The sequence below is a fragment of the Diospyros lotus genome, chromosome 13 (genome assembly GCF_014633365.1).
Source record: "Diospyros lotus cultivar Yz01 chromosome 13, ASM1463336v1, whole genome shotgun sequence".
In the NCBI taxonomy this organism is placed as follows: Eukaryota; Viridiplantae; Streptophyta; class Magnoliopsida; order Ericales; family Ebenaceae; genus Diospyros; species Diospyros lotus.
The window spans coordinates 36,984,434-37,007,677 of NC_068350.1; the positions used below are offsets into that span (position 1 = coordinate 36,984,434).

Consider the following 23,244-nt stretch of genomic DNA (forward strand, 5'->3'; position numbering starts at 1 on the left):
TAGAGCTCTAAACAAAGCTGAGAAAATATATTTCTCTATTTCATAAGATTACACGTTAATTCCCCTTTTCTCTTTATAGAGGAAGATAATGATACAAAAGGAAAATAACAAAAAAGGAAAGAAGAATATACATAGAATATACATAGCTTCTAAGATATACAAAGAATATTCTATATTCAAAAATACTTCTATTTCTACACTCCCCCTCAAACTGGCTTGAATATATCTTCCATGGCAAGTTTGCTCACAAGTTTCTCAAACTGAGTTTTGTGTAATCCTTTTGTAAGAATATCAGCCACTTGGTCAACTGTTGAAATGTAGGGCATACAAATTACTCCATTATCAATTTTTTCTTTAATAAAGTGTTTATCCACCTCTACATGTTTTGTCCTGTCATGGAGAACTGGATTATGAGCAATAGAGATTGCAGTTTTATTATCACAATAAACTTTAGCTGGTAGGGAAGTGGAGACCCTCAAGTCTGATAGAAGCCTCTTTATCCACATGATCTCACAAATGCCATGGGCAACAACACGAAATTTGGCTTCAGCATTGCTTCTGGCCACCACATTTTGTTTCTTACTCCTCCAAGTAACAAGATTACCTCCCACAAAGGTGCAGTACCCTGATGTAGATCTTTTGTTAGTTATACTGCCTACCCAATTTGCATTTGTATAGGCCTCTATATGAAGATGTCCATGTTTTCTAAAAATTAGACATTTCCTAAGAGTTCCCTTTAGGTACCGCAAAATTCTGTAGGTAGCTTCAAAATGTTGCGAACCAGGTGAGTGCATAAATTGACTTATAACACTTACAACAAAGGCTATGTCAGGTCGAGTATGGGATAGATAGATAAGTCTACCCACAAGCCTTTGATATTTCTCCCTTTCTACCATGTCTTTGGCCTCGACAGGTTGAAGTTTTAAGTTGGGTTCAATGGGAGTTTCAGCAACCTTACACCCAAGCATTCCTGTTTCATTGAGTAAATCCAGAATATACTTACGTTGGTTGACAAAGACCCCTTCTTTAGATCTTGCAAATTCCATCCCAAGAAAGTACTTTAGGGGACCCAAGTCCTTGATTTCGAACTCATGAGCTAATCTCCTCTTAAGCTCTGCAATCTCTCCCTTGTCATCACTAGTCATTATTATATCATCCACATAGACAATTAAGATTGCTTTCTTACCGTCACTAGCATGCTTGAAGAACAAAGTGTGATCTGCTTGGCTCTGAATGTAACCATAGCTTTTCATCGCCTTTCCAAATCTTTCAAACCATGCTCTCGGAGACTGTTTTAGACCATACAAGGATTTTTTTAAACGACATACCTTGTTTGTACCGAGGCTCTTCTCAAATCCTGGTGGAAGATCCATAAACACTTCTTCTTCTAAATCACCATTTAGGAAGGCATTCTTTACATCAAATTGGTGGAGTGACCAATCAAAATTCACTACAAGGGAGAGAAGAACTCGAATGGAGTTTATTTTAGCTACTGGAGCAAATGTTTCTTAATAGTTGATGCCATATGTTTGGGTGAATCCCTTAGCAACCAGTCTTGCTTTGTATCTTCCTATGCTCCCATCTGCCTTACATTTTATAGTAAATACCCACTTACAACCTACCGTTGTTTTGCCTTCTGGTTTGTTCACAATCTCCCAAGTTCCATTCTTTCTAAGAGCACTCATTTCCTCCTGAACTGCTAAATTCCAATCTGGGTCACCAAGGGCATCCTGAATTGTTCTTGGGACATGCAGGTTAGAAATATTTGAAAGAACGGCCTTATGATAATTAGACAATTTTTGATATGACAGGTACTTAGCAATCGGGTGTTTGGTACAAGATCTCACTCCTTTCCTAGTAGCAATAGGAACATCAAGATCGGACAAGTCAAATGAAGAATAATCAGAAGGAGTGAGTTTAGAATTACCATGAGAAGAAGAAGTACTATCGGAAGGCCCATCATTCGAAGACGTCAATTGTTCAATAGTTAGAGGAATATTCGGATTGATAGTATTCTTCAGGGTTTGCCTTCTCGTATAAAACTGAAGCTCCGGTTTGGGAATATTTTTATCCGTTTGTGGTAATTCTCCCCCTGGTTCCAATCCTATCACGCTAGGCACCTGTGAACTAGACACACCCTGTTCCACAAGGTTTGGGACATTTATATCCTTGAGTTGTTTATTAGAGTGGAGAGGAGCACCAATCATGGTAGGACGAGGATCATAGACTTTTAAGGAATTATCCTCCTCAACACTAGAATGCAAAAAATTATCTTCTTTCTCAATATGCTCCCCCTGAAGATGATTTTTGAGAAAGTAGGGTTGAGTTTCAAGGAAAGACACATCTATTTGAGTTTCAAGGAAATACACATCCATACTAATATAAGTTTTTTTGGTGACATGATTAAAGCATTTGTACCCTTTTTTTATTTGGTGCATAACCTAGAAAGACACATTTTTCAGTTGTGGGATCCAATTTGGAACGAAATATGTGAGGAACATAAATAAAGCAAGTGCATCCAAACACTTTTAAGGGTAACTCAGAATAGATACGACATAGAGGGAAGAGTTGTTTTAAAGAGTGTAAGGGAGTTTGAAACTGTAGAACACGAGTGGGCATTCGATTGATGAGATAGGAAGCGGTTAAAATTGCATCACCCCAGAGGTATTTAGGGACATTCATAGAAAACATGATGGCCCTAGCAGCCTCTAGTAGGTGTCGATTTTTCCGTTCAGCAATACCATTTTGTTGGGGAGTTTCACGACAAGTGGATTGATGTAAAATTCCTTTTTCCTTTAAAAAAACCCCCCAAAGATTCATTAAAATATTCAGTGCCATTATCAGATCGAAGAATACACATTTTTGTGTAAAATTGAGCTTCAATCAGATGGAAAAAATCCTTGAAAATTCTAGGCACATCTGATTTCTTTGCAAGTAAGTAAACCCAACAAACTCGAGTATGATCATCAATAAAAGTAACAAACCACTTTTTGCCAGACAAAGTGGAGACCTTAGAAGGGCCCCAAACATCACTATGTATCAAATAGAATGGTTTTGAAGGACAATAGGGTTTTGGAAGAAATTTAACACGATGATCTTTGGATAAATGACAACTCTCGCATTGAAACATAGAAGGATCCACTCCTTTAAACAACGTAGGAAATAAATGTTTCAAGTAAGGAAAACTAGGATGGCCTACCCTAAGATGCCATTGCATTATTTGATTAGAAATAGAAGTAGAACTAATACCACTCAACCCGTGAGCTTTTTTATTACGCAAGACATCCCCATCCAAATAGTAGAGCCCGTTTATTTCTCTAGCACTGCCAATCGTCTTCCCCGAGTTCTGGGCCTGAAAAATGCAATAGGAATAAAAAAAGATAACACGACAGTTAGAGTCTTTGGAGAGTTTACTAACAGATAGAAGATTGCATGCAAGTTTAGGAACATGGAGAACTGATTGAAGATCAATATTGTCAGAGAGTTTAATGAGACCTTTACCTGCAATAGGTGAAAGACTACCATTGACTATTCTTATTTTTTCACTACCAAAACAAGGAATATACGAGTTGAATAGATGCGATGAACCAGTCATATGATCAGATGCTCCTGAATCAATAATCCATGGAATAGATTGAAAAGAGCTAGAGAGGGCAAAGGAATTTCTACCTGAATAGGTCAATGAACAATCGGGTGTACCAGGGGACAGATTAAGCGTTAGCAGTTGCAGAAGTTGATCAAGTTGCTCTTTGTTAAATGGTCCTACATCAGTTTCATGGGCATCAACTTCATGGGAGTTTCAGGGAACTCGAAACTGATCTTGAGAAGGCTGGGATCGCTGGGTCGAAGTGACTGAAGATGTAGATTCTGTCATTGTGGCTGAAAAAAAAAGGATTAAGGCAGCAGAAACAAGGCGGAGCAGTAGTCAGATCTGCACACAGTGACATGATCTGGATCCGTTAGTAGGAACCCATGGATCTGGGTACCCAAGTCCCCAATCTCAACAATAGAAACCAGATCAAATCTGGGTGACAGAAGCAACGAAGAACAGTGACCAAGGGGCTGCTCTGACGCGCGAACTGTGTCGACTTTGACGCCCGGATCTAATGCGTGAACTGAGGCAGCACGAATGCGACCAAGGATGATAGATAGGAGAGGCTCTGGTGTGCGATGCAGAGCTGAGCTTCGCGACTGCGGATAGGGGCGAGCTTCGTGATAGCGAATAGGGACGACCTTCGCGACAGTGAATAGGGACGACTGATGTAGCGGCACGAACAACAGAGAGGCTAGAAGACCGACCTTCGCGAGAGGCTAGAAGGTCGCGGCCGTTCCAAAGGTGGGAACCCACTGGAGAACGACGACAACTGTAGAGGTAGCAGCGGTCGGGATGGTCGGATCTCAGAGGCGACGGCCGATGTATGGGTGGCGGGAGCCTGAGGAAGCAGTGATGACAAGCGGCCGATGAAATGGAGGCGGCAGATCTTGGGTATAGCAGAGGGATAGAAGAAATTAGGGTTTCACAGTGAATGGTTGTGATTTAATCCCTAATTCCTACTCTGATACCATCTAAACAAAGCTGAGAAAATATATTTCTCTATTTCATAAGATTACACGTTAATTCCCCTTTTCTCTTTATAGAGGAAGAGAATGATATAAAAGGAAAATAACAAAAAAGGAAAGAAGAATATACACAAAATATACATAGCTTCTAAGATATACAAAGAATATTCTATATTCAAAAATACTTCTATTTCTACAAGAGCCTAATCGATTCTCAGCTGCTGCATTTCGATTCAGGCGATTATTGGAGGCTGCAACAGAGCTGATTGATTCTTAGAAGGCGATTCTTATTAGAAGAGGTGATGACAGAAGGCATCCACATGAACCAGTTAGAGATGAGAATGGACAATCTGGAATTACGTTAAGGTTGACTCAGGCGGAGGTGCGATGCTACCAAGCATAAAGTACTGTAACCAGATAAAGTGTGCAGAGAGACCTCACAACAACATGAGAAAGTGTGCAGGGAGAACTTGATAAAAACAGAGAAAGTCTTGATAATTTTGACAAAAAGCTGGACGACTTAATGAATATGATTGCAAAGAAGTTTCAGGTCAATCTACCAGTGGAATTTCTTTCAAGATCCACTGCAGAGCCAATTCGTGTAGAAGCTGGAATCCTACCTAATACCCTCAGTTTGCAAGAAGTTGAAGAAACACCTGCTTGGATCTGGCAAGTCTGACTGAAGGATCATTCAATTGTGCGGATAATGGTGCTAGAGTCCTTCCTCAGACTTCTGACTTCCAGGAAGCTGAGGAACAATCAGAATTGGTAAAAGATTATGAACCAAGTTGGAGATGCCAAGAAAGCAATGGCAGTTGCTAGAAAAGTCACTGCAACACCATTGGAGGAGAAACCTGTTGAAGATGAACCTTTGGTCTACACCAGGAAGCAGGAAGCAAAAGATGCTGTGAAGTTGGGGAAGGTTACGAGCACATCAATTTTGGATTTTGAAGGTTATAAGTCCACTGTTCTTGAAGGAATAGGTACTCCTTCAATACCTGATGTCAATGCAAGGCCATCAATTGAGGATATACTGGATAGAGCCAGAGAGGAGGAGGAAAAAGAAGTTAAAAATCGTTCATGTCTGGCAAACGAGACTACTGATTTTTTAGGCACCATCAAAGAAATCACTGGAATTTTTGTTAAGGGAAAAGCAAACAACATTTTGAGTTTTCCTCAGAATACAGATCACTTGGAGAAGAGAGCTTTGCCAAAGAGATCTTTGAGGACCATATCCTACAATTACAAGAAAAGGCAAAAGAAAAGGAACAAGAAAAGGCAAAGAAGGAGAAAAAAGGGAAGGAAAAAGAAAAAAATAAGGAAAAAGAGATGGCTAAGGAACAGTCTAAGATGGATGAATCAGATCATGAAAGCAGGGATTGGATGAAGTAATTTCTTCTGCAAGAGGCATGCAGAATCAATGGCCATTATCACTCCAGAACTTTACTGTGATTTCTTGGGGACAAGAAATCTTTTAAGAAGGGGGGATTGTCATGACCCTAGGGTATAATGGTCATTAAAGCATGCAACAATTCCTGCTTTGTATTTTTCTTTTACAACTTGTATTTTTTTAGTTACATTTCTGTTTCAGAATAGAAAGCTGTAATACTTTCAGTTACAAATTATAACTGAAAGCACTAACTATAAGAGTAGCTATATAAGCTACTTGAGAGGATCTTTTGGAGAATATGGAGTAATAACTGATTGAATGCTTTTCTCTCTTCAATTTTCTCCCTGATTTCTCTCTCTCATCTTTATGCTCCTCTCACCCTCTCTCTGTTCTCCCTCCATTCTTCTCATTTCTCCCTCCCTTTCTATTCTCTCTTCCCCAATTTCTTCCAAATTCCCTTACAAACCCTAGGTTAAACCTTGATGCATGACAATTCCCTCTCAAATGCCAACTTCTCCAAGAGGATACATGCTCTATCCACGCACATTCACACCTGAATCCTCCTAACTTTAGAATTAAGGCTGGTCTCCTTCAGCTTTCAAGTAAAGCTTAAAATCGTTCAGCTTTAGAAATGTTGCACCAAATTTTTATCTAATATTGTTTTTTGTCTCTTCCTTTGCAAATTAACCATTTAGAGATGCTCCACTCTTCAGTGAGCTTCCAAAATAGCCTCTACAATTTGTCTACCGTATTCCATCACACTTCAAATTCTAATTCAGTCACATTTGAGTTCTCCTGACAGCCTTCATGGTCCACATTTTAAATCACACCTTAATTCACCAAAATAAATGTCAAATCACTATATTTACTCTCCATAATGTGGCCAACAATATACTAAAATTAGGTAAATTTCATCCACAAAGGTTATCAAATGGTCCTCTAAGTTGCTTCAGGTTCACTCCCTGAAATTCTTCCTGATAGTTACAGTAGGCAAACTAGCAGTCGACTATCCTTCAATGGTTGATTACTGCAAAATATCTGTCATCCAGTAATTGATACCTTAAGTCAACTATTGTTTGACTATGCCCACTCCAGTCCACTCAATCTTCTGCAGTTGATCAGTTAGTTAACTATCTCCTTGACAGGTTATCTCTAGGGTATTCTATTTCCTGTAACTGATACATAGTCGGCTACTGTTCGACTATCGCTCCCTCAGGGTTTAGTTGACTCAGTTCAACAATTTGCTCTCCTATCCTCTATACATTCAAATTCCATCATTCCGTGCAGGATCAAGCTCCACCAACTCAATTATCCTAAAGAATAAATTTATTAAGCATCCATAATTAAGGAAAATATTAAGGGTCGTTACAAATAGGGCCATTGAAATTGGAATTCTATAAACCAGCCTCATGAAGTGGATAGCAAGGCACTCACCCTCCTTTCTTCAAGCCTCCTTAGAAGGGACCAGCTCAGTCAAGGAACATCGGCAATTCATTAACAATGGCCGAAGCCTTAATGACAATCTATACCACTAGCCTTGTGAAGGTGCTTTGTCATTCATACCACCTCCTTTCCAAGATGTACCCCATTGGCTTCTGTGGTTTAGCCACCACAGGTTATAGGTAGGATAGGACCCAGGAGGAGTCAGGACTCTCAATAAATTGTGAAATTGATTTTATGATCAAGGGTTTTGTCAAGTTACTTGGCCCCCTGCCTCCCCAAATCAAGTGCCAAGTAGAGAAGGGCACATATCTCCCTCCCGAAACCCCTAGAGGAACCACTTTTCTAGGCTAGGAAGAGGGAAGCTCCATAGTTTGCAGGTCTGCAATATTACACAAGTTTGAGCGAGTTAACATGCATTTAATCTGGCAGCAATGGAACTTGCCACCTGTTCCTTGGTTATTTTCAGCTCAGTGCAGTGCAGCTCATCCTTAAAGACTAAACCACCTATTAAAGGGCCTTTACCTGGATATTAGTTGCTCCATGGTCAAAAACCAGACTAAGGGTTCTCCTCTGCCTCTCTCTCTCTCTCTCTCTCTCTCTCTCATGATTACTGTATTCTCTCCCTTTCGACCTGAGTGACCTTGGAGCTCCTTGGTGCCTATCATTACTTCCCAGAGAGCCTCATTACTCAGGTGCATTGTGGTGTGCATATCATCCTCCACATCAACCACTCAAATCTTCCCAGACATCAACTCAAGTACAAGTGGGACACTTCGACTGTTAACTAATTGCATAACAGCAGCAACAACAATCCCAAGTCTTAATGCCACTAGAATAAATTCTGATAATCCAAAATGTGCAAGTTCCATGAACTAATATCAAAGAACGAAGCTATCTAGGTTTAGAAGACATAAACAAATCAAAATTCATTAGAATTACCCTATACAGCATGGAATCAGAAGTTAACAACTTACCAAAGATGTAAAAGAGAATTATTGCAGAAAATGCAGGCAACAAGAAGCTAACAAAATCCCATATATATGTTGACGCCCAATATGACCATATTGATACCTGCATCCATCATTATTTGTTTCAGAAAAAAGTACCAATATAAAATATCATAAAGCAGATTATTTCTCCAAATAACTTACTCCACTAATCAGCTGTTGGTGTTTTGCCTTCACTTCGCGTTCCTACATGGAAAAATAAATGGCCAATACAATGATGTGACTTTGTGACTAATTGAAAAAGCAATCTACATGGTAAAGAAAATATCACACACACTAGTCTAAAGAATGGGAAAATATTTATCTTCAGAACAAGAATCAATATTATGAGTTGTTTCTATTGGGCTAAAAGCAAGGATCAAAATTTTGTCTTGATTTGTTTCTATTAAGTTAAATGGCCATCTTTCCTTCATCTTAAGATTAAGAACAATATTAATAGTTTGTTTCTATTGGATTAAAAGCAAGGATCAATATTTCCTCAATTGTTTTCTATTAGGTTAAATGGCCTTTTTACTATTTTTGGAACACAACAAAACCAGTTCTAGGAGAGTCCAAAGGAAAAACTCTAGAATAAAAGGAGGTCATGGCAGTGGAATACAAGAAAAACTCAAGATAAACTAAGAGAACTTGTTACCGGATTGTACATATACACCAGAATAAGCAAATTTTAAAGATGTATATTTTGGCTAAAAAAGAAGCAAAGAAGGCTGTTTGAAGGAAGAACAAAAGTTTATGAAAAACTGTCTTAATGGACTTGACACAAAGACGGAGAAATATATACAAGTTAAGAGAAGCAAGGAAAAGAATAACAAGATATTTGAGTGAAAAGAAGTGTATAAAAATGAAGATCAAAATGTACTACTAAATGAGGATGCAATTAAGAAGATTTAGGAGCATTTCTCAAAACTATTCAATAAATGTGGCAAAACAAATATTATTTTGGGACACCTAAGTGATTCTGAAAATATCAAAATAATGTCCTATGGTCCAGAAGAAGTGACTCAGGACATGAAAAATAGAATCTCAATACAAGTACAGAAATGCATCAGAGAAGAAAGCATTTTATGGTTAATAAAACTATTCGATGTGATTCTTATATCAAAGAGGAGGCCTAACAAGAGAAAGAGTACTCCAGTGCCTATTTAAAAGAACAAAGGAGATGCTTAAAATAGTGAAAATTACAAAAGTATGAAGTCAATGAGCCACACTATAGAACTTAGGGAGAGGATGATTGAACAAAGGCCGAGGAGAGATAAAGGTGTTTGAGAATTCTTATGAAAGATTCTTGGAGAGCAAGGCATTCTGAATTACTTAGGTTATTAAATATATGCCCCTAAACCGAAGACTGATGATCCAATGTACAAAGTGTGGAAGACAAAAAACAATGTAGCCATGTCATGGCTTATCAACTCCATGACAAATGAAGTCGGTGAAAACTTTATTCTCTACGAGACGGCACAAGAAATCTGGAAAGGAGCCAAGGAGACATATTCTAACACAGGAGATGCAGCAGAAGCCTTCGAAATTGAAGGAATTATCCATGATTTCTGTCAAGGGGATCTCATCGTCACCCACTATTTTAGTTGATTGACAAGATATTGGCAACAACTTGATATGTAAGAGACAACAGGATGGGAATGTCAAATTGATGCTAGAAAGTACTGTGGAAGGAATTGATGTCTAATAAGCTGCCAATAGTAGTATTTGTTGTTGTGCTGCTGTTGTATTGAATTAATGTAACCATTATTAGTTGTGACTCTATTGTATTTGTTATAAGCACCGTAAGGTTGTTAGGCGGTTAAGCTAAGTATATAAACTTAGCTTCATTTCAGTTTCTGGATTGATTTTCATTTTCTATTCAATAAAGTTTAGCGAGGTTCTTCTCTCTCTCTCTCTCTCTCTCTCTCTTGCGTTTTCTTCTTTATCCATCGTGAAGCTCTTGTTTCATGGTATCAAAGCCCTAGCCTTGCGTTGATGGCCTCTAATCCCGAATTTATTTCTTCCTCTCTACCTCATTCTTCTTCCACATTGTTGTCGGCCTCACAGTCCAACTTCTTAGCAGTGGCAAGGGCATTCAATTTTATACTGATCAAGTTAGATTCTGGAAATTACCTATTCTGGAAGGCACAGATCTTAGCCACAATTAGGGCTTTTGATCTACTGCCTTTCATCAACAAATCTCAGCCACCTTCGAAGTACATCTTCGATTCAGCCACCTCCGATCACGAGGCTCAGGTTGTTAATCTCAAGCACCTCAATTGGATTAGGTCAAATCAGTTGTTGCTAGGTTAGTTATTTTCTACAATAGAGAAAGAAGTTCTATCACAAGTGATTCATTGTGAATCATTTGTTGAGGTATGAAATGTTCTTGAAAACCTTTATTCTTAGCGAACCGTTGCTAAATCATTTCAATTGAAGCAACAATTAAGATCTACAACGAAGAATGATGTGTCTGTCAATGATTATATTTTGAAACTCAAGACCATAGGACATGCTCGAGCTGCTATTAGAGAACCGTTAAATGATAAATATCTATTGATGGCTATTCTCAATGGGTTAGACAATGATTACAAGACTATTGTTAGTTTTATTACCTATCAGATGGATGAAATAAATATAGATTAGGTTCAATATCTTTTACTAATGCATGAATAGAGACTTGATGCAAAGAATATATCTAGTTCATCTATGATTATGTGCTTGGTTTTGATTCTGGTGCATTGCTATCTATGCATGTTAATATTGCCTCTCAGTGGTCTAGGAATGGGAATGGTTCTAATAGAGGAGGTTTTGTTCCACGTGGAGGTGGTTATAGAGGAGGGAGAAGCCATGGCAGGTCTTCTGGTAGGAGAATTTATTGTCAATTGTGTGGGAAGCCTAGTCATTTTGTGGACAAATGCTATCATAGGTTTGATAGAAACTTCCAACGTACTTTAAGTCCAAACTTTGGTAGAGGTGGTAGCATGTTGCAGTCTAACCCACAAGCCTTTATAGCTGCACCCAATGAGTCTAATGAAGCCTTATTGACTAAAATAGGGTTTGCACCAAGGGCTCACTGTGGCTATTTGCCTCAACCTTCAGAGACAGTCTCAATCCTCCTCCTTTTGATCTTATCATGGCGAACCCTCTTGGTTTGTAGATTCCGGAGCTACAAACCACATTACTTCCAGTGTTAACAACCTTTCTCTTCATTCTCCATATAGTGGCAGTGACAAAGTTGTCGTGGGTAATGGAAAGAAACTTTGTATTTCTAATGTAGGATTTAGTCAATTATATACTCAAACTACTCCCACTTTAATCATTTCTTTACCTAATGTTCTTCATGTTCCTAATATGAAGAGGAATCTTATTAGTGTTTCTTAGCTTACTAGGGATCATAATCTGTTTGCTGAGTTTCATTCTAATTCTTGTTTGATTAAGGATAAGGATTTAGGGCTAGTGCTACTTTAAGGAGTTCTTAAAGATGGGCTCTACTAGCTGGTTCTAGCATTTGCTCATGTTGTATCCAAGGCTGTGTCTTCTGTCAATCCCATAAATCTTGTTGCTAATGTTTCTTCGTCTTTGAATAAATGTGAAGGACAAAGTCTATCCTCTTCTAATGTGTCTTCTAGCATAAATGTAGCCCATGTTAACAGTGTATGTCAACAATGGCACGCCAGATTAGGGCATCCTTCCTTTCATGTACTCTAATCCATTTTGAATAAAATCAATGTTCTATATTCCAATTATGATATTTCCTTTTGTGATTCTCGCAAATTAAGAAAATTACATTAGCTTCCTTTTGCTTATTGTAAAATCACAGCAAAGAAACCTTTAGAGTTGGTTTATTCAGATTTGTGGGGTCCTCCTCTTGTTATTTCTACTAAGGGGTATCGATATTATATCATTTTTATTGATGCTTACACTAGGTATACATGGCTATATCCCTTGAAACTGAAGTTTGATACCTTGACCATTTTTAAAACTTTCCACAAATTTGCTGAACTACGATATCAATCCAAACTTAAGGCTCTCCAATGAGAATTTAAAGCCTTTTTACCTTATCTTCATACCTATGGTATTCAACCTCGGTTTACTTGCCCTTATACACACCAACAAAATGATGTAACTAAAAAAAACATCGACACATAACTGAGATAGGTCTTACATTGTTAGCCCACGCTCACATGTCCTTAAAATTTGGGTAGACGCATTTCAAACTGCTGTCTACACCATAAACCTATTACCAGTCTCACCTCTCAAGTTTCAATGTCCTTTTGAACTTTTTTACCACAAACAACCCAATTATATGCAATTGCAGCCCTTTGGATGTGCTTACTTTCTTTATCTTTGACCCTATAGCAAGCACAAATTCAATTTTCACTCCACTAAGTGTGTGTTTCTTTGTTATAGCCACGTTGAAGCTGGATATAAGTGTTTGCATCACTTAGGAAAAGTCTGTGTGTCAAGACACATGCAATTTAATCCAGAGGAGTACCTCTTTCCTCTTTTGTTTCCAACTCCTCCATCTTCTTGTCAATCTCAATTAGTATCTAATAGTCATCATTCCACTACGTTTCTTCAGTCTCTTCCTTCCTTCTCTTCTAGTCCTTCATCTCCTCAAGTAGCACAACCCTTAATCCCCACCTTATCTCCTTATATTTCTATTGATTCATCTTTTGCTCCTTCATTACCCGCTAACTTTGATCAACAACCAATTTCTTTCAAGGTACCTAAACATAAAGCTGCTCAAGCACCTTCTGTTCATCTTATGATCACCAGATCCAAATCCAAGCAGCTTGTCATCACCTCTCCCCATGCCTTAGTGAGTTCCCTAGAACCCAATTTTGTTCATGAAGCTCTCTTAGATTCTAATTGGGTTAGAGCTATGGAAGAGGAATTTTCTGCACTGCAATGTAATCATACATGGGAACTTGTTCCCTTTTCTTCATATATGAATCTCATTGACTGGAAGTGGGTGTTTAGAGTTAAAATACAATTCTGATGGGTCTATTCTTAAGCATAAGTCTCGGTTAGTAGCTAAGGGTTTACTCCAAACTCCTGGGATTGACTATGCTGAAACATTTAGTCTTGTTGTCAAGGCTCCTACTATTAGAGTTTTGATAGTAGTTTTGTTTTCCTTGGCTGTTACTTTTGGCTGGGATATTCAGTAAGTTGATGTCAACAATGCTTTTCTTAATGGTGATCTAAATGAAGAGGTATTTATGTCACAGCCAAAAGGCTTTGTGGGTTCTCAATTTCCCTCTCATGTTTGTCAGTTGAAAAAGTTTCTTTATGGTCTTAAACAAGCTCCTAGAGCTTAGTACACAAAACTAAGGTCTATCTTGCAAGATTGGGACTTCATAAGAGCTGTTTCTGATGCTTCTTTGTTTATTAAAAGAACCTCCAAGTTTGTGTTGTTTGTTTTAGTGTATGTGGATGATATTTTTGTCACAGGGTTTGATTCTATAGCTCTTCAAGCTTGCATTCAGGATTTGGACACTCATTTTGCTCTTAAAACTCTAGGATCTGTTAACTACTTCCTAAGATTTGAAGCCTATAAAGACTCTATTGGTATATACCTCACTCAATCCAAATACACTTTGGACTTATTAAAAAAGGCAACAATGCAAGATTGCAAGCCCTATGCTAACCCTAATGAATCCGGGGATTTCTTTGATTAATGAGGGTGATTTGTTTTCTAAGCCATCTATTTATAGAACTATAATTGGTTCTCTTCAGTATTTGACATATACCCAGTGAATAAGTTGAGTCAATTCTTGTCATCTCCTAAGTTGCAACATTGGTTAACTTGCAAAAGGTTGCTTCGGTACCTTAAAGGGACAGTTGGTCTAGGACTATTGTTTGCTCCTCCTCCTAGTGATTTGTCATTAACTGTGTATATTGATGTTGATCATGCGGTTTGTAAGGTCACTAGATGATCTACCAGTGGGTTATGTGTCTTCCTTGGTAAGAACTTATTGGTTTGGGACTCAAGGAAACAATCCATGGTGACCAGATCTGTCGGGGAAGCTGAATATAGGGTTGTAGCACAGGGGGTAACTGAGGTTTTGTGGCTCAAATATCTATTTTCTGAGTTAGGTTATCCATGTGTCCATATTCCAATTCTATGGTGTGATAACCTAGCAATCAATAGTATAGCTGAGAATCTAGTTTTTCACTCTCGTACCAAGCACATTGAGATTGATGTGCATTTTGTTCGAGAGAAAGTAGAAAAGGGTGATGTTGAAATCTGATATGTTCCCACTCTTCATCAAATGGCTGATATTTTCACTAAAGGATTGTCAAAGGACAGATTTTTGTTTCTATGCAACAAGCTTGGTCTCAAGTGGTCACCTATGTATCGCAGCCATGCTGCTACTCCAGGCAGTCTACAGCTCAAGTCTTTGTCATCTGCTATGGAATCTGATTTGAGGGGGAATGTGGAAGGAATTGATGTCTAATAAGGCTGCCGATAGTAGTATTTGTTGTTGTGTTGCTGTTGTATTGAATTAATGTAACCATTATTAGTTGTGACTGTGTTGTATTTGTTATAAGCGCTGTAAGGTTGTTAAGCGGTTAAGCTAAGTATATAAACTTAGCTTCATTTCAGTTTCTGGATTGATTTTCATTTTCTATTCAATAAAGTTCAGCTAGGTTCTTTTTCTCTCTCTCTTGCATTTTCTTCTTTATCCACCATGAAGCTCTTGCTTCAGGTACAAGAGGATTGTTGAGAAGAAGCGGATTTGTAAGTTTCTACTGGGTCTCAACAAGAATTTAGATGAAGTCTGGGGGTGGATATTGGCCATCAAATCTCTACCAAATTTGCGTGAAGTTGCCTCAGAAGTGTGACATGAAGAAAGTAGAAAGAAGGTGATGATGGCACTGCAAATCAGCCACAAACTACTGAAGTTTCAGCTATGTTTTCTTTGGGAACGGATGCTCACCGCACCAAGAAAGGAAGACCCTGGTGCGATCATTGCAAGAAGGCAGGACACACCCAACATACTTGCTGGACTATTCATGGCAAATCTGCTGATTGGAAACCAAGAACTATGAAAGAAAGTCATGGACACCACACTGCAACAGAGGAGAGTTCTATTGCAGTTCCAAATGGTCAATTCAGCAAAGAACAACTGGAAATTATTCAACAGTTAATTTCCCAAGCTCAACAGACTTCAATTACTCCAACCACTGCCCATTCAACAACAGCCACAGTAACCCAAAAAGGTAATTTCATGACTGCACTTAAGGGTAAAAAGGTGGACAACAATGGTATTTGGATAGTTAATTATGGAGTTTCTAATCATGTGACTAGTGATATATCACTAATTTAAGATCTCCAACCTTGTTCTAAAAATTACACTGTACATATTGCTGATGGTTCCATATCAAAAGTGTCTAGAATAGGTTTTGTTATCCTTTCGAAGAACCTTACGCTTGAATCAGTTTTATTGGTTCCAAAGTTGGATTGTAATCTTCTATCTATTAGTCATCTTGCTCGGGAAAAGAATTGCGTTACTAAATTTTTTCCAAATCATTGTGTTTTCCAGGAACTCCGCCTGGGGATGCTATCCATTGCCGATCCCAAACCTAGATAAAGGAGGAGGGTTGTGCTAGATAGCCGACAGCCAACGTAAAACTTAGTCGGATCCAAAACATGAACTCTACACAAACTATAGTAGGAAAAAGGCTGGATATGTTGTTATTCATTGTGTTTTCCATGATTTGAATTCGGGACAAATGATTGGAGGGCTGAGTTGCATTTAGGACTCTACATGTTCAAAGTGACTGAGTCCTCTAAAAGACGAACTCAAAAGACAGTTGATGGGAAATGTTCTTTTTCAACTCTTAGGTCAAGTAATGATAGTGATATTATGTTATGACACTATCGTTTGGGTCATCCTAATCTTTTGTATCTCAAACAACTCTTTCCATCCTTATTTAATAAAAATTCAGTTGATTTTACATGTGAAGTCTATCAATTATCTAAGCATGTTTGCAATTCTTATCCACGTCAAACTTACCAAGAATCTAAGGTACCTAAAGGGAACTCTTGGAAAATGTTTACTTTTCAGAAAAGGTGGACATCTTTACATAGAGGCTTATATAGACACAGACTGGGCATGCAGTATTACTGATAGAAGATCTATATCAGGGTCTTGCACCTTTGTGGGAGGCAATCTTGTTACTTGGAGGAGCAAGAAACAAATTGTGGTGGCCAGAAGTAGGGCTGAAACTGAATTTCGTTCAGTTGCCTAGGGAATTTGTGAGATCATGTGGATAGAAAGGCTTCTAGAAGACTTAAGGGTTTCCGCTACCTTACTGGTTAATAAGGTTTACTATGATAACAAGACTGCAATTTCCATTGCTCACAATCCAGTATTCCATGACAAGACAAAACATGTAGAGGTGGATAAGCACTTTATTAAGGAAAAAATAGATAAAGGGGTAATTTGTATGTCTTACATTCCAATAGTTGACCAAGTCGTTGATATTCTTACAAAGGGATTACACAAAAATTAGTTTTAAAAATTAATGAGCAAGCTTGCCATGGAAGATATATTCAAGTCAGCTTGAGGGGGAGTGTAGAAATTCTAATTGATAGAATATTCTAATTTCCTTCTCTGTAATTTCCTATCATGATGTTCCCTTTCTCTATAAAAACAAAGAGGAATGCGTGTTAATTTATATACAAGAAAATAAAGAAATATTATTTTTCTCCAAATACCTTTGTTAATAGCTATAATACCAGAAAAAAGACGATACATGTATAATAACGGTCGCAGGTACAGTCATAGTAGAAGAGGAACTCACCACTCCAAGATTTGAAGAGGCCATAGCGCAAAAACCAAGCCCAACCAGCAATAGCACAACCCCGATCTGAATCAAAATCTTACAGACCAAAGCGTTGTGAACTAGATCTAAACCTAATGACCCAAAACATATATGAAGTTGCGATAACCTAGATCTGAAACTGCAAAACCCAGATTTGAAACCAGATAGCGCCGCAAACTAGATCTGAAACTATAAAGCCTAGAGCTGGTTCAAGTGGCTAACGGTGACGGAGGTGGCCGATGGCAATGGAAGGAGAAACGGCGGTGATGGCAGATGTTTCATGTGAGGTTCACCAAGAGAGATCTGAGGGACTTGAGAATCATAGGATGAGGGTCATCTCGAAAAGAGAGAGAGATTTAAGAGTTGCTAGCCGAGGAGAAAGATGCACACTAGATTTGAGAGTCGCGACTATAGATGCACCAGATGTCGCTTGGAATCAAGTCAGCTGGATAGATAAGTGAGACCAGTGTTGGATAGCGGTGCCAGTGGCAGCTGACAGAGTGACCGACTATGGTGGCATTGGTAGGCGACAACAGCGGCAACAATTGGAACTAGGGTTAGGGTTTGTCTAGTGGCCCCGATACCGTATTGTGTTTTGAGTGGAGAAAAGTTTTCACATTATTTTATTCACAATGAGGTATACACACACACACACACACACACACCAATCTACAGGGTACAACCACAGGAGATCATATCTTTTTAATATATATGTAAAACACTATCCAACATATTATTATATATGTACAATACCAGTTCTCACAGTATCATATTTTGAGATACCTAAAGAAAACTCCTGGGAAAGGTCTATACTTTAAGAAGACTAAAAAGAGGAACACTAAGGTATTTACTGATGTAGATTGGGTTGGTTCTATTACTAATTGTAGGTTAACTTTTGAATATTGCACTTACGTATGGAGTAATTTGGTAACTTGGTGCAGTAAGAAGCAAACAATTAAGGCTTGAAGTAGTGTAGAAGCTGAATTTAGAGCAATAACTCATGGAATATGCAAAAGAATGTGGTTAAACTGATTGCTTTTTGAACTTAAAATTGTATTAGGTGATCAAATTAACATATTGTGTGATAATCAAGCTGCTATAAGTATAACTAAAAATATAGTTCATCGTGATCAAACTAAACATGTGGAGATAGATAGGCATTTCATAAAAGAAAAAGTTAAAAATAGAACTATCAATATTTCTTACATACCTATTGCTCTTCAGATTGTGACATTCTAACAAAGGCTCTACCGAATATCAAGTTCGAGCATATGAGATCTAAGCTGGGTTTACTTAACATTCATAACACAACTTAAGAGGGAGTGTATAAATGTAGAAATATTCTATTTGTAGAAAATATGCTAAGGGTATTCTTCTTTCTTTTTACTATTATTTCCTTTCATATTGTACTCTTCCTCTATAAATACAAGAGAGGAATCCATGTATTTGTGAAATAGAGAAAAAATATTTCTCAATCTCCCTTTGTTAATATGGTATCAGAGCCAGGTTCCTAGGTCTTAGGGCTTGTTCTATCTCCCAGCCTTCATCGTTGGCTAACCTGCCCTCATTTAACGAAGGGTCTCTTTGGGTTCCTCTGTCGGAACCGATCATCGCTCTGCCCACCAGAAGTTTAGCGAACAGGGCTGACAGTAGCTGTCGCTGGTCGTCGTGGTTCACCCAGCAGCCATCGCTCCAGTCGCACCATCGCCGGCCGCCTTTTCCATCAGATCCGGTTGTTTTGCGTCAATATCCAGTCACTGCCGGCCGCTTTTTCGCCAGATCTGCCAGCCATCATCACCGCTTTTTCGCTGCCTTCCATTGCTACACCGCCTCCTCAGATCTGGCCTTCCGCCCACTGTCGCTGCCTCGCTCTAAGGTCGACGCTGCCCTTGGGTTTTGTTCAGCCAGCTGACGACGTCCGTGCCAGTTGTATTATCCTAGCTGATTGGGTACCTCTCTTCTATCGGTAGAAGATCTTTAGCCTGCCATTGCTAGTTGTTAAGCCAAAATCAGATCTGAACTCAAATCTGATCCAGATCTGGTTTAACCCGTTGGGCCGCTCTAGACTTGTCATAGATTGCCAGCCCATTCAAGATCTATTTTCTTGTCCAGATTTGACCTAAATTTGATCAGCCACAAACAAGACCCTTCAGAAAAGAGCAGCTTAATCAAATTATGAAACTGCTACAGTCCGATTCATTACCTGGTACTCTTAATTGTTCTTTGGCTCATTTAGGTAGAATTCCTTTAGCCTTGTCAAGTTTCTTAAAATCAACTCCATGGATCATTGATTCAGGGGCATCTGATCACATGACCAACTTGTCCAATCTATTCGATTCATATAATCCTTGTTCAGGTAGTGAAAAAGTAAGGATAGCAGATGGCAGTTTTTCCTCTATTGCTGGCAAAGGCCTAATTAAAATCTCTGAAAGTATTGATCTTCAATCAGTACTTCATGTTCCTAAACTTACTTGTAATCTATTGTCTGTCAGCAAACTTTCCAAAGATTCTAACTGCCGCATTATATTCTTTGATTCTTATTGCCTATTTCAGGACCAGAACTCGAGGAAGACAATTGGCAGTGCTAGAGAGATAAACGGACTTTACTACTTCAATGAGGATTTCTTCGATAATAAAAAAGCTCATGGATTGAGTGGTAAGAGTTCAATTTCTGTTCCTGATCCAATAATGCAATGGCATCTTAGGCTAGGCCATCCTAGCTTTCCTTATTTAAGACACTTATTTCCAAAATTGTTTAAAGGAGTGGATTGCTTTATGTATCAATGTGAAAAACTGTCATTTGTCTAAAAATCATCGTGTTAAATTTGTTCCCAAACCTTACCGTCCTTCAAAACCATGTTATTTGATTCACAGCGATGTTTGGGGACCCTCAAAAGTTACCACTTTATCTTGTAAAAGATAGTTTATAACTTTTATTGATGATCATACTAGACTATGTTGGGTTTACTTGCTTAATAAGAAATCCGACATAGCAAGTGTTTTCAAAGATTTCTTTTACATGATCGAAACCCAATTTCAAACAAAAATTAGTATTCTTCGATCTGATAATGGAACAGGATACTTCAATGCATGTTTAGGGGTTTTTTTTGCAAGAGAAAGGTATTTTACATCAATCCACATGTCGTGAAACTCCCCAACAGAATGGCATAGCTAAACGAAAAAAAAAGACATTTACTTGAGGTAACTAGGGCTATTATGTTTTCTATGAATATCCCAAAATACCTCTGGGGAGACACCTTTAAATTCCATGAAAAAGATTTTTCCTATGTGCCGGTTGTACTCTAAGCTACCTTTAAAAATTTTTGGATGCATTTGTTTTGTTCACATTCCACAAATTTTTCGATCCAAATTAGATCCAACGGCTGAAAAATGTATTTTTGTTGGTTATGCTCCCAGAAAAAAAAGGGTACAAATGCTTTAATCATTTGACAAAAAAAACTCACATAAGCATGGATGTGTCTTTCACAGAAAATCAACCCTATTTTACCAAAAATTATCTTCAGGGGGAGAATATTTTAGAAGAAGATAATTTTTTGCAAATTTCTACGCATGTAGAAGAAGATAATTTTTTGAAAATTCCTGAATCTCTTCCAAATATGTTAGATATGATTGACACTCCACTCCATTCTGATAAACAATCCAAGGAAATTAGTACTCAAAACAATAAAGAACAGGATGCGTCTAGTTCACAGGTGCCAAGCATCGTAATGGAATCAGAATCAGGGGGAGAATTACTACAAACGGATCAAAACAATCCGAAACTTGAGCTTCAGTTTTATATCAGAAGAAAATCTAAGGGAAATGCTATTGATCCGAATATCCTTCCAGTAATTGAGCAGTTGACATCTTCGGATGATGGTCCTTCTTCCACTCAAGGTAATTCTAAACTTACTCCTTCAAATTCTTCCTCAGTTGATTTGTCTAATCTTGATATCCCTATTGCCACTAGAAAAGGAGTAAGATCTTGTACTAAACATCCTATTGCCAAATACCTGTCATACCAAAAATTGTCCAATAGGCATAAGGCATTTCTTTCAAATATTTCTAACTTGCATGTACCAAGAATAATTCAGGATGCCCTAGGTGATCCGAATTGAAAGTTAGCAGTAAATGAGGAGATGAATGCTCTTAAAAAAAATGGCACTTGAGAAATTGTGGAGCTACCGAAAGGCAAGACAACTGTAGGTTGCAAATGGGTCTTCACTGTAAAATGTAAAGCAGACGGGAGCATAGAGAGGTACAAGGCAAGACTTGTTGCCAAGGGGTTCACCCAGACATACGGTATCGACTATCAAGAGACATTTGCTCCAATGGCAAAGATAAATTCTATTCGAATCCTCATCTCACTTGCAATGAATTTTGATTGGACTCTTCACCAATTCAATGTAAAGAATGCCTTCCTAAATGGCAACTTGGAGGAAGAAGTGTTTATGGACCTCCCCCCTGGATTTGAGAAGAGCCTCGGTACCAACAAGGTATGCAGTCTAAAAAAATCCTTGTATGGTCTGAAACAGTCCCCAAGAGCATGATTTGAAAGGTTTGGAAAGGCAATGAAAAGCTATGGTTATACTCAAAGCCAAGCAGACCACACAATGTTTTTCAAACACTCTAATGACGGTAAGAGAGCTATTCTAATTGTCTATGTGGATGATATAATAATGACTGGTGATGACAGGGGAGAGATTGACGAGCTTAAGAGGAAACTAGCTCATAAGTTCGAGATCAATGACTTGGGCCCTCTAAAGTATTTCCTTGGAATGGAGTTTGCAAGATCTAAGGAAGGAATCTTTGTTAACCAACGTAAGTATGTCCTGGATTTACTCAATGAAACAGGAATGCTCGGGTGTAAGATAGTTGAAACTCCCATCGAACCTAATTTGAAGCTACAACTTGTCGAAGCCAAAGATATGGTAGAAAGGGAGAAATATCAAAGGCTTGTGGGTAGACTCATCTATCTATCTCACACTCGACCTGATATAGCATTTGCAGTAAGTGTAGTAAGTCAATTTATGCACTCACCTGGTTCACAACATTTTGAACCTATCTACAGAATTCTAAGGTACCTAAAGGGAACTCCTGGAAAAGGTTTGTTCTTCAAAAAACGTGGACATCTTCACATAGAAGCTTATACAGATGCAGATTGGGCAGGTAATGTTACTGATAGGAGATCTACACCGGGCTACTGCACCTTTGTGGGAGGTAATCTAGTCACTTGGAGGAGCAAAAAACAAAACGTGTTGGCCAGAAGTAGTGCTGAAGTTGAATTTCGTTCAGTTGCCCATGGGATTTGTGAGGTCATGTGAATAAAGAGGCTACTAGAGGACTTAAGAGTCTCTGCTTCTGTTCTAGCTAAAGTTTACTGTGATAATAAAGCTGCAATTTCCATCGCCCATAACGCAGTGCTCCATGACAGGACTAAGCATGTAGAGGTAGATAAACACTTTATCAAGGAGAAAATTGATAATGGGGTAATTTGTATGCCTTACATTCCAACAATTGATCAAATTGCCGATATTCTTACAAAGGGGTTACACAAAAGTCAGTTTGAAAAATTAGTGAGCAGGCTGGCCATGGAAGATATCTTCAAGCAAGCTTGAGTGTAGAAATATTCTATTTGTAGAAAATATGCTAAGGATATTCTTCTTTCTTTTTACTATTATTTCCTTTCATATTGTACTCTTCCTCTATAAATACAAGAGAGGAATCCATGTATTTGTGAAATAGAGAAAAAATATTTCTCAATCTCCCTTTGTTAATAATAAAATATATAATTAGTCAGTTTTTGGAATTTTCTATTTGAGTGTACAGTTTGATATAATTTTATTTTAGGAGATTTCTTTTCCTGCTACCTTGTTCGGCAGTTTCTAAAACATAACTAACTCATATGGAGCAGTTACATCTGTACCATCTATAAAAAAACTATTGTATCAAAGCGACAAATATCTTGATTTCAAATTTCATTGCCAACCCAATATTTAAAATTTACGTGCGTGATTGGACCAGTTA

The 23,244-nt window shown here is 38.2% G+C and overlaps 1 protein-coding gene across 5 annotated transcripts in view; it reads right to left on the reverse strand.

Annotated features, from left to right (window-relative positions):
- Positions 1-23,244, reverse strand: part of LOC127789237 (ABC transporter A family member 1) — a 115,646-nt gene that overhangs the window by 25,294 nt on the left and 67,108 nt on the right. For all 5 annotated transcript variants that reach the window (XM_052318069.1, XM_052318070.1, XM_052318068.1 and 2 more), the window contains 2 exons: positions 8,545-8,586; positions 8,368-8,464 (listed from right to left, as the gene is read on the reverse strand). In XM_052318069.1, coding sequence (XP_052174029.1) covers positions 8,368-8,464; positions 8,545-8,586 — 139 coding nt within the window. The remainder of the gene's footprint in view (positions 1-8,367; positions 8,465-8,544; positions 8,587-23,244) is intronic.